Source organism: Microcaecilia unicolor, chromosome 2 (assembly GCF_901765095.1).
Source record: "Microcaecilia unicolor chromosome 2, aMicUni1.1, whole genome shotgun sequence".
NCBI lineage: Eukaryota > Metazoa > Chordata > Amphibia > Gymnophiona > Siphonopidae > Microcaecilia > Microcaecilia unicolor.
In genome coordinates, this window is record NC_044032.1 from 421,031,135 (window position 1) to 421,043,731 (window position 12,597).

General features: G+C 46.1%; 1 protein-coding gene across 1 annotated transcript in view; it reads right to left on the reverse strand.

The window, feature by feature from the left end:
* Positions 1–12,597, reverse strand: part of LOC115461131 (alcohol dehydrogenase 1-like) — a 66,538-nt gene that overhangs the window by 25,180 nt on the left and 28,761 nt on the right. Inside the window, exons 4-6 of the mRNA XM_030190727.1 lie at positions 3,053–3,140; positions 2,733–2,949; positions 1,690–1,950 (exon numbers count right to left, since the gene is read on the reverse strand). Coding sequence (XP_030046587.1) covers positions 1,690–1,950; positions 2,733–2,949; positions 3,053–3,140 — 566 coding nt within the window. The remainder of the gene's footprint in view (positions 1–1,689; positions 1,951–2,732; positions 2,950–3,052; positions 3,141–12,597) is intronic.

The window sequence follows — 12,597 nt, forward strand, 5'->3', positions numbered from 1 at the left end:
TGCTGCTGCGGCTAGGAAAGCGAATAGAATGTTGGGTGTTATTAGGAAGGGTATGGAGTCCAGGTGTGCGGATGTTATAATGCCGTTGTATCGCTCCATAGTGCGACCGCACCTGGAGTATTGTGTTCAGTACTGGTCTCCGTATCTCAAAAAAGATATAGTAGAATTGGAAAAGGTACAGCGAAGGGCGACGAAAATGATAGTGGGGATGGGACGACTTTCCTATGAAGAGAGGCTGAGAAGGCTAGGGCTTTTCAGCTTGGAGAAGAGACGGCTGAGGGGAGATATGATAGAAGTGTATAAATAATGAGTGGAATGGATCGGGTGGATGTGAAGCGACTGTTCACGCTATCCAAAAATACTAGGACTAGAGGGCATGAGTTGAAGCTACAGTGTGGTAAATTTAAAACGAATCGGAGAAAATTTTTCTTCACCCAACGTGTAATTAGACTCTGGAATTCGTTGCCGGAGAACGTGGTACGGGCGGTTAGCTTGACGGAGTTTAAAAAGGGGTTAGATAGATTCCTAAAGGACAAGTCCATAGACCGCTATTAAATGGACTTGGAAAAATTCCGCATTTTTAGGTATAACTTGTCTGGAATGTTTTTACGTTTGGGGAGCGTGCCAGGTGCCCTTGACCTGGATTGGCCACTGTCGGTGACAGGATGCTGGGCTAGATGGACCTTTGGTCTTTCCCAGTATGGCACTACTTATGTACTTATGTACTTATGTGGGTATCGGGTGAGTGTGACACCTTTTCTGTTAAGGGCACTGCAGAGTCACATCAGCAATGCATTGTGGTGGGTGTAGGGTATTGGGCTCCGTGAGTCCACTAGCTTGTGTTAAATGCTCACGATGTTGGTAGTTGGTAGGCTCTACTCCCATGGTGCTTTTCCCTCTGCTTACTGGGTCAGAGTGTGCCTTGTTTTGTTTCCGGTAGTCCATGAGGTAGTGGCCATTTGTGTAAGACAGCTTTAGATTCCTTTCATGTGTTAGCCACGTTACAGCACTTAGTTCTTACCTTGAATGTTGCTGAAAGAGGGCATTGTACACCATTCTGCCAGCTCGGACCTACTGCTAATCTCAGTACAGGCGAGGCTCGTTGCCAGTGGGGCACAACCTCTGATCTGCAGTTAACTGTGAGTAAACGTGCTTATTCAAATAAAGGACGTTTTCAGCGAGATTAGTCTTCAGGTGTGAACTGCTGTGCCAAGGTTATACAGCAGCAACAAGTCCTGTCCCTGGAGCACTTTTAGTGGGTTCTGCAGTGCACTTCAGGCAGGCAGACCCAGGCCCATCCCCCCCCCCACCCGTAACACTTGTGGTGGTAAATGGGAGGCCTCTAAAACCCACTGTACCTACATGTAGTTGCCCCCTACACCCCTAAGAGCTATGGTAGTGTTGTACAATTGTCCCTCCCACGACGAAATGGCTTGGATTAGGACGTTTCAGAGCTGGGCGTTTTTAGTTTCCATTATCGCAGAAAACCCCCCCGCCCATCTCAGAAAGGACCAGATCCATGGCATTTGGTCCGTCCAAACCGTATTTTCGAAACGAAAGATGGACACTCATCTTTTTCAAAAATAAGGTCTGTCCCGCCTCTTCACATACCCGTTTTCAGACATAGACGCCCATGGAGATGGGCGTTCGTGTTCGATTATGCCCCTCCACGTGTTCGTGACAACGTACCATGGAATCAGTTCGCCCAATGCATTCAAACGAATAGTCCACTCCGCCATTAGTCATTTCAGTCAGCACTTCATGAATGGGTTTGTCATAATCGTGAGGGCTAATGCAGTCAGTGGCCCCTAATTCTTTTGCCTTTGCAAACTTGGTCTTGTTGAGGTCAACTGCAATAATTCGGGCAGCTCCAGCTACTTTGCAGCCAATGATAACTGAGAGGCCCACTCCTCCCAAACCAAACACAGCACAGGTAGAGCCAGGTTGCACCTAAATGATAATAATCATAAAGAGTACATTACAAAAGAGCAAAGAGCCCATGGTAATTGAAGTTGGCAAAGAAGTATATAAGTACTTATGTACTTTGCCAAATGGCTGAAAACATCAGAACAAAAAATAGACCCCCCCCCCCTGATATTCAGCCAGCAGCAGGTACTGCTTTAACTGCCCACCGCCTGCGTTCAACCCGGATTTTCAAAGTTGGGCCATTTCTGTCATCTGGCATTGGATATCCAGTTCTTACAATGCTGGCTAGTGCATGACCAGTTAAGTCAACATTCAGACTTATCCAGTCATGGCTTAACAGGCAAAGATAGGACTACTGTTTATGTGGTCTTATGTGCCCATTAAGCCTGGTCAGTTAAGTTATGAACATCGGAACTTAACTGGTTATGCCCTCGGAATACCCCCAACATTGCCGGATTTATTTTCAGTGTTAACCGGGCATTTTAAGTATCGATAAATGCCACTGAAAATGACCAGTTATTTGCCAAGACATGAGTTAAATGGGCCCATCCAGTTAACTCGCACTGAATGTTGGCTGGAGATTATCTTTAGAAAGAAGCAGAATGCAGGTTCAACAAGGGTAAAGGGTAATGTATTTTGATATACCATCTTTCTGTGGTACAACTAAAGTGGTATTATATATAGGTACTTTATTATTATAATAAAGATAGAGAGAACTAATGAAGGGAGATATGTGCTAGTTGAAGATCATCAGTTATATCAAAGGGAATCTGATCTCCAGTTGACACTGGCCTAACCATCCTTACCTTGGCAGTATTGACTGCAGATCCATAACCAGTAGAAAATGCACAACCAATCAGGCAGACTCTATCCAGAGGGGCCTTAGCATCAATTTTGGCAAATGCAGATTCATGCAGAATCGTGTATTCAGAGAAGGTGCTTATATTCGACATTCTGTGAATCTGCTTGCCTTTGCACATAAATGTGACTATCTTATCCTTCGACTCTTCAGAGTTAGCAATACTGTTAAACAGACAAATCAACAGCTTTAAGTAATTTTGAATTTAACCGATCTAAATTTATTGAGAAATATAGAAATGTATGAATTGAAAGCAATGACACTCACGAACAGTTTATACAAATATTAGTGTTGGGATTGCGGCAGTAGACACATTTCCCACACTGTGGCATAAAGAGTGGGATGACTTTATCGCCTGAAAAAAGAAAAAGGAAAGTAAACAGTGTTTAATAACCTTCCAAAATTTAGAAGTGGCATTTGCCACAAAACTGTAGTGTAGCTAACACAGAGGGGGAGTTACTAAGCTGAAGTAAAATTCATAGTTTTACCACAGCAAAATTTACAGCCCCATTTTAAAAAGAAAGTAGAAGTTGACGTTGGACATCGCAAGTTTCACTAATATTTTAGACAAGAATCTGCTGATGTAGAGGCTGTTCTAAACAACAAGAGAAATGGACATTTATGTGCTGAGTGAAAATTTCAATAGGTTGAAAACCAGCACATAAATGTGTTTGTGCCAGCACATGAACGTTTATCTTAGTCATTTTAGAAATATAAATATGTATTTTCTTTATCCTGTCATAGAGACCAATATCCCATGCCAGTTTGGCTTTGTGAGGGGATAAAAATCACAGGTGGATTATGGGGGCAACCTCCCCTAATACCTTTAGTGGAGTGCTGCTTAAGCAGAGTAATTTACCAAAACCTAAATGTGCTTTGCAGCAAGTGTAGACCCTAACATCAATCTGTTAGGATAGTGACGTTTATTCACATTTATTCCCCTTCTAAAATAAGAAATAAACATTCTCTAGTCCCTCCCAAAATATGCCTAGACCACAACCTCTTATCATTTTCATGCATTTTGGTTCTTGACATGCTTATCCCAGCTTTGTAAAATGAGAACTTAGATGTTTATGCAAGATAAAATTTTAAAAGCTTTCCTCCTTAAAACAAATTTGTATAAATAGAAAATGATCTCCCAGCATAACTAATTCTGTTGTTAATTTTGGCTATTAGGAAACTGTGTGGTTCAACAGATAATTTCAAATTGGAAGCCAAACAAATGTACAATAGGTTTAGGGAACGTGGTTACCCACCCAAATTATTGAAGACCTCTTGGAAACGAGCATCGAATACTCACCAACAATGGCTACTCAACCCATGTGAAAAACATTCTGGTGGCAAACAAGAAAGGTTCCCGTGCATTTTACTCCACTCAATAAGAACAGCTTCAGTCCATCAAACATATAAACGGCAAGTGACCGACTCAACTGCAAATGCGCAGTACTACTACTACTACTACTACTATTTAGCATTTCTATAGCGCTACAAGGCGTACGCAGCGCTGCACAAACATAGAAGAAAGACAGTCCCTGCTCAAAGAGCTTACAATCTAATGCGCAGTAGAGACTTCCCTCTCTGTCCCACCCTTGCATCAAGACGTGATGACATCAGAGGGCAGAACAGAGAGGGAAACGGAGTCAGAGTCACTGTCGGACGTTGCCGCCTGGAAACGAACATCGCGCGCACCAACCTCCACCCTCCCCCCATCCCCGCCACCGCTCCCGCCCTCCTCCGCATCGGGCCCCCTGCACTGACCTGACAGCGCCTCTCACCTCCATGTGGAAGCGCTGCAGGCAGCAGCACAGCGATTTGCTGCTGCCTGCAGCGCTTTCACACGGAGGTGAGAGGCGCTGTCAGGTCTGTGCAGGGGGCCCGGCACGGAGGGGGGAGGGAGTGGCGGCGAGGAGGGTAGCTGGAAATCACTTAATGTCTAGTGGGATTATAAAACAACATTGGCCTATACTCTCTTTATTACAATTTAATTACTTCCCACTATTCACAAACACGAGAGCAAGAAACATGGGTGAACTATTAAGATCAAGGTCCCATTTAGAATATAAGGTGGGAAGAGAAGCTAGAGGGGGCCATAAGCCGTGCATGAGATGTGTCTACTGTAAATATGTATGGCAAACTGACCAGGTAATCCATCCGAAGACTGGTAGACCTTTTCACTTTACCACAGTTACTTCTTGTGAGTCAGTTCAAGTGGTATACGGAATCACATGTCCCTGCAATACATGGTACATTGGATTTACCACTCGGAAGATCAAACAGTGTATAGCGGAGCATGTCAGCAATCTGCGTCTTCTAAAGAGAGAAGCCCCACTAGTAGAGCACTGGACCACTCAACAACATACCATCTCAGATTTAAAATACCTTGTGTTGAAACAAATAATCACTCCTCATGGAGGAGATGCAGCCAGAATGTTGAAACGTAGGGAACAAAGATTCATATTTCATTGGGATAAGGTTGCCCCTAGTGGCCTAAACCGTGAAATTGAATGGTTACACGTATGATGAAATCCATACGTCACTTCCCATAACAGATTTAACTCGCTCACAGGTGTTTTTTTCAGTCAGCCGTGGAAGAGCAGGACGGCGCACTCATTAGGTAAGCCTCTAAATTGTGACAAGACATGCCAATGATTAGATGATTTAAAAGCTTATGAGCTAACAGTTTTCAAGTACAATCATACAGGTTATAGGATTACGGCCACTAATGATATAATATCTACCTTTGTATCTAGTTAATCACAGTGGAAGAAAACACTGTGAGTAGTCCTAAGACTAAGTTCACCTGATGACACGATGGTGAAACACATGATGTGTTGAGAATGAGAAACAGAGAATGAGAGAATGAAAAATAGTGAATTTCATATGAAAAGATGAGAATATACAAAAGTTAAATGAAGAAAGCAGGATTTTAGACACCAACACGGATTATTATAGATAGAGCGGAGGCACTATAGAGGAGCACCCAACAGATTTCCGTCTTAGAATATACAGCCCCAAGCTAAATACCTATTTTGCTATTTTCAGCACTTTAATATTAAAGAGATCATAAAATATCAACCAGGTGGCAGATAGGGCAGAGGTGCGATGATGTTGGGTTTATGTGTTGCTTATCAGTAGTCCAGCCTCACCAACAGCACATGTTTTACTGAGCACTCATATATCATTAGCTAGAAGCTGTCACCTTATTTCACGTGTTAATCACAGCATATAAAAAAAAGGAAAAAAAAAAAGATAATATAAGTATTCAACAATGGTTTCTATTGTATCTATATAACAAGTTAAAATTTAATGGCAAAAAGTGCAGAGTGGTGCATTTGGGGTGTAGAAACCCAAAAGAGAGATACTGAATAGGAGAGGAGAGATTAGTAAGCTCGACTCAGGAGAGAGACCTTGGGGTGTTGGTGTCGGAGGATATGAAGGTGAAGAAAAAAGGTGACAAGGTGACGGGCGTGGCCAGAAGGATGCTAAGCTGCATAGAGAGGGGTATGACCAGGAAAACAAAGGAGGTGTTGATGCCCCTCTACAAGTCGTTGGTGAGGCCCCACTTGGAGTATTGTGTTCAGTTTTGGAGGCCGTATTTTGCTAAAGATGTAAAAAGAGTGGAAGCAGTGCAAAGAAAAGCTACAAAAATGTTATGGGATTTGCATTGCAAACCGTACGAGGAGAGACTTGCTGACCTGAACATGTATACCTTGGAGGAAAGGAGAAACAGGGGTGACATGATACAGACGTTCAAATATTTGAAAGGTATTAATCCACAAATGAACCTTTTCCGGAGACGGGAAAGTGGTAGAACTAGAGGACATGAATTGAGGTTGAAGGGGGGCAGACTCAAGAGTAATGTCAGGAAGTATTTTTTCACGGAGAGGGTGGTTGATATGTGGAATGCCCTCCCGCAGAAGGTGGTGGAGATGAAAACGGTAATGGAATTCATGCATGCATGGGATAAACAGAAAGAAATCCTGTTTAGAAGGAATGGATCTATGGACTCCTAGCAGAGATTGGGTGGCGACGCCGGTATTTGGAGAATAAAAACGGTGCAGGGTGGACTTCTACGGTCTGTGCCCTGATCGTGACTGAATAGATATAGAGGGGCTGGAGTGTACATTTTAAGGGGCTTCGACATTAGCTTCAGAACTTTTAGTACAGGAACAGTGCTGGGCAGACTGTTACAGTCTGTGCCCTGAGAAAGGCAGGGACAAATCAAACTCAGGTATACATACCCTGACATTAAAGGCCTTGTCATTGGAGGGGAGGACTGTAAAATCTTCTTCACTGATGATGTGATTCTTACAATATCTCACCCTCTGATATATATTCCCAATCTTATTTATTTATTTAACACATGTATACCCCACATTTTCCCACAAGTTGCAGGCTCGATGTGGCTTACACGATAACATGGGTAGGCTACAGATCAGTATAATATCATTAAACAATGTCATAGTAAAAGAATGTATCGTAAACATATCGTCTAAGACAACAAAGATAATAAAAGATGATGGGAAAACATTTAGGCAGTGCATTCCATAGCTGAGTTCCTATGAAGGAGAAGCTTGTTGCGTAGGTAGATTTGTATTTGAGGCCATTGCAATCTGGATAATGTAAAATTAAATAGGATCGGGAAAGACTGGAACTATTTCTGGGTGGTAGATCTATAAGATTTAACATGTATCCAGGAACTTCACCATAAATGATCCTATGAATCAAGGTGCAAATTTTAAAGGCAATACGTTCCTTGATGGGAAGCCAATGTAATTTTTCTTGAAGGGGCTTGGCAGATTCGAATTTAGATTTTCCAAAGATCATTCTTGCTGCTGTATTCTGTGCGGTCTGAAGGTTCTTGATTAGTTGTTCTTTGCAGCCTGCATAGATGCCATTGCAATAATCTAAATGGCTTAGTACCATTGATTGTATTAGGTTGCGGAAAACATCTCGAGGAAAGAAAGGTTTTATACGCTGTAAAGAGGAGGTGGAACGGTCTAGGGGACAAGAAGAGAAAAGGAGAGAAAGAGACTACAAATCCCAACATGCACTGAAGGAACCCAGTGGTAGGAGAGGGTACGTGCATTCCCGAGAGTCACCAGAGGAGGGCTGCAGGGAAAGGAGTAAGGCCGAGGCTCCAACCTGGTGGAGGAGGTGGTGGGACAAGTGGGCGGAGAAAGAAAAGATACAAAAGATCCTTAATGAAGAAAAGGGGAGGCAGCTGAGGGAAGGGCGGGGTGAAGAGAATATGGACTGGGCTCCTGAAAAGGGGGAGGAGGAGGCGGACCCATGCCCTATGGAACTGACTGAACCGGAGAACGCCCAGGAAGAGCCGATGGACTTTTCAGCGCTGGCTCAGCGAAAGCCCGGGAGATAACGGATGCCAAAGTGGGTCCAAGCGGGAGGAGGTCAGGTGAGAGTGTGACTGACCAAGAGGGTGGAGGCCCTTGGCTTTGTTCCCGTGCAGAGCCAGAGCGAGAGAGAGAGAGAGAGGTACGGTGTGAAGGACTTGTTACGTGTTTGAAAAGCTAAAGAAGGACTGGGCTGCGGCTCATGGTTTTTTGTTTCACAAGAGCCACTTACCTGTGAAGAGAGAACAGGCCAGAAGTTTAATGTGGGGGTGGTTTTTTTACTACAACTCTCCAGGAGAGGGAGAGGGGAAGCAGCCGAGAAACACGGGACTGTATTATTGATTTGTTTTTGTGGCAAATTTTCTTCTTCTAAGAGCTAGAGGGGAAGTAGCTGCTGAAGCCTGGGCTGTGTAGCGACCGGCTTGAAGAGAGTAAAAGTGTTGAGGGCTGGGACTTGAATAAAAAGCCAGACCAAACAAGAGACTCTCTTCCTATCCCCTGAACAGTTTTCTTTGTGTTTTTTTTTTAATTGAACTGTACCTGAATTTGTTTGTGATTTTTGGAGCTGCGACGGATGAGTTAAGGAGGAGCAAGCTTACAATTGGTGTCAGGAGTGGGATTTCAAGGTGGTTTCGTGACCTGTCGCTCGAGGAGGCCAGGACATACAAGGAGGAGAAGCCCGACAGAGGGGCCAACGCTGAGAAAAGCGCAGACCCAGCTTGGGTTCCGGTAAGCGGGGCCCAAAGAGGGGAATAGAGGGTTCCTAGGATAAGGGAGAACTTAAGTGGTGAAATCGCACTTGGAGTTTTTTTTGTCTTCTGCTTTCTGTTCCGCAGGAGTAGCTGATCCCCAAAGCCAGGATGGACCCCAAAGAGATCTTCGCCTGGATGACTATGCAGTTCCAGAAACAGCAAGAACTGGCCGCGAAGATGGTGGAGGAGTCCTTGACGGCCGCACGAGAGCAACAACAGCCGGTGTTGAATCTGCTCCAGGACTTTTTTCAGAGGGGGATCAGTACCCCAAGGGATTTTGGACCCGGAGGGATCGAACAGGGCCCCGGAGGAAGCGGTGCGGTAGGACCTTTATCCATGAACTCACTTACCTGGGGAAAGTTGTCTGAGCAAGATAATGTAGATGATTTCCTGACCGCATTTGAGAGGGTGGCGGTAGCCGCAGGATGGCCGCAAGAGCAGTGGGCCATGCGGATAGCGCCTTCCTTGTCCGGGGAGGCTCTGGCAGCCTTTAGAGACTTGGCACCGGGGGATGTGGCCCACTATGGGCGGTTGAGAGAGGCCATTAAGGACCGATATGGACTAAGTACCCAGGCTTACAGGCGAAAGTTCCGGGCCACTAAATGGGAAAAAGGGGAAACCCCTAAAGCCCTGGCCAATAAATTGATGGACTTAGTAAAAAGATGGTTGGAACCAGATCACCACACCATTGCAGAAATTCTTCAAGAACTGGTAGTGGAACAATACCTGCAGGGCTTACCCGGGGAGATTAGGGCAGGGCTGATCCAAAGGGGCTGTAAGACGGTGGAGGGCGTGGTAGCTGGGTTGGAGTGTTACCTGGAAGCCCAACATTGGGGCGGACCCGACCAGGGGGGGGGGAAAGCCCCGATCTCAAGAAGGCTGGGGCCCCACAGTTCCTGGCCTTAAGAATGACCCCCAGAAAGGGAAGGCCGGTACAAGTTGGGTTGGAAAAAGGCCAGTAGGGCTAGAAGGCCATAAAGAAAAAGCCACCTCTTACGAGGGAACGGGGTGTTATGAGTGTGGGAAAATAGGGCACTTCAAGAAGGATTGCCCAGGGCGCGAGGGATGGATCTCCCAGGTGGCCCAGGGGTTTAGGCCACGGTATACTGCCAAGATAGAGGTAGAGGGTTTACCCATTGAAGCCATGTTAGACTCTGGGGCCGACCAGTCCATGATATCTAGGAGCTTATGGGAGCAAATAAGGAAGAGGAGGACAGGAGGTAAGGATACCTATGAAGGAGCAGTGGCCATTCAATGTATACATGGGGCCAGTACTCGTTATACCCTCCATAGAGTTAACTTAAAGGGGCCCACAGGAGAGGTAGAGATAGCCCTGGCTGTTCTGCCCAGGTTGCCCCAGGAGGTGATTTTGGGAAGAGACTGGCCTCCATTTGCAGACTGTATGGAAAAAAAAAGAGTGTTAGTAACTACCCGTGCTCAGGCGCGACGGGACCCCGAGGCGGAGGAAGAGGGAATAGGAGGTATTTTTCCGTTTCAGGGAGAGGTCTTAGGGGAGCCTGGGAAAGTGAGGAGGGATAGAGCTTCGAAGAAAAGGGAGCAGAGGGGTAGACGGGGGGGGGGGGGGGGGGGCATTGGAGCAGGTGCAAAAAGAAAGCTACCTGCCGGCGGCCCCTAAAGAATTGAAGGAGCAGTTTCCCCAGTTTCATAGGGAGCAGGTGGCTGACCCTACTTTAGAATATGCCTGGGAGAGGGCACGACAAGGGGAGGGCATTGAGGCTCCGGGGTTCCTGGTGGAAGAGGACCTGTTATATCGTAGGGTGCCAAATTGGGAGAACTCTGAAGGAGGGAGGCAGCTAGTAGTTCCCCAGGCTTTTCGGGCTCTAGTGGTAAGGCTGGCTCATGACCATCTGTTGGGGGGGCATAAGGGCTCCCAGGCTACCCTGACTCAGATACTGGCGCGATTTTATTGGCCTGGAGTTTATGGGGAGGTGGAGAAGTATTGCAAGTCTTGCCCAAATTGCCAAAAGGTGGCCGACCGGCTCCCACCTAAGGCACCTCTAAGGCCCCTGCCCAGGGTGGAACAACCAGTGAGGAGAATAGCAATGGATGTTATTGGTCCGGTAACAAAATCGCAGAGAGGCTTCCTCTATGTTTTGGTAGTCATGGACATGGCCACTAGGTATCCCTGGGCCATACCGTTAAGGAGCATATCAGCGAAGGGCATTGCCAGGGAATTGATAAAAATCTTTTGTGAGGTAGGGTTCCCCCGAGAGGTTTTAACGGACAGGGGATCCAACTTCATGTCAGGCACCTTAAGACAAGTATGGGAGGCTTTTGGGATACAGCATATTCGGACAGCGGCCTACCATCCTCAAACGAATGGGATGGTGGAACGTTTTAATAGAACCTTAAAGGGGATGTTAAAAAAAGCGCTAGGCGAAGATAGGACAGGTTGGGACCAACTGTTACCCTTCGTGCTATATGCATATAGGGAGAAGGTGCAGGACTCATTAGGAGTTTCTCCTTACGAACTAATGTTTGGCCGGAGACCCAGGGGAATTTTAGATATATTGCAGGAACACTGGGTACCTCCGGAAATGCCCGGTCAGTCCGTGGTAGAATATCTACAGGATCTAAGGGCCAGATTGGATAAGTTACAGGAATATTCCCAGGATAGGCTAGAACAGAGCCAACACTTACAAAAGGAATATTATGATAAAGGTACCCGAAAGAGGGAGTTTGTAGCAGGAGATAGGGTCCTTATCCTAATCTCTGAGGATCCTCATAAGTTTGCCTCTAGGTGGAAGGGTCCCTGGGTGGTGAAGAGGAGGCTAGGGCCCCTCACGTATGAAGTGGCGAACGAGAAGGGTCGGGTCCAAACCTTCCATGTGAACCGGATGAAACTCTGGGTAGCAAGAGTGGGGTGGCAGACCGGGGTAGAGGAAAAGGAAGGAGAGGAGTTGGGCCCGCAAATAAGGGAAATTTTCAAACCCGGGGAGCCAGGGATTAATCCCCGATTGACCCAGACACAAAAAAAAGGAAATAAGAAGGCTCCTGAAGGGGTTTGATGATGTGCTAACGGCATGTCCGGGAAATACTCACCTCATGGAGCACGACATTATAACAGAAAGGGGTAAGGTGGTTAGGCAGAAACCATATAGGCTTTCCCCCTTGAAAAAGAGAGAGGTTATAAAACAGGTGCAGGAAATGTTAGATTTCGGGGTAATTGAAGAGTCAAATAGCCCCTGGTCAAGTCCAGTGGTGTTAGTGCCAAAACCTGAAGGGGAGTGGAGATTCTGCATTGATTTCCGCCAGCTTAACACCATTTCTCAAACAGACGCATATCCTATGCCCTATGTTGAGGAGCTGGTGGACAGGCTAGGATCCGCTCAATATCTCACTACCCTGGACTTGACAAAGGGGTATTGGCAGATTCCTCTTACTCAAGGAGCTCAAGCTAAGACGGCTTTTAGCACTCCCATAGGCCTGTACCAGTTTAAAAGATTGCCCTTTGGCCTGAATTCGGCGGCGGCGAGCTGTCAGAGGCTGCTGGACAGGGTTCTCCGACCACATCAGACCTACGCGGCAGCGTATATGGATGATGTGGTAGTACATAGTGCAAGCTGGAATGACCATTTAAAGCAGGTGGAGGCGGTTCTGCAGGCTTTTAGGAAGGCAGGGCTTACCTTAAACCCCAAAAAAATGTTATTTTGCTCAGTACCGGGTGAAGTATTTGGGGTATAAT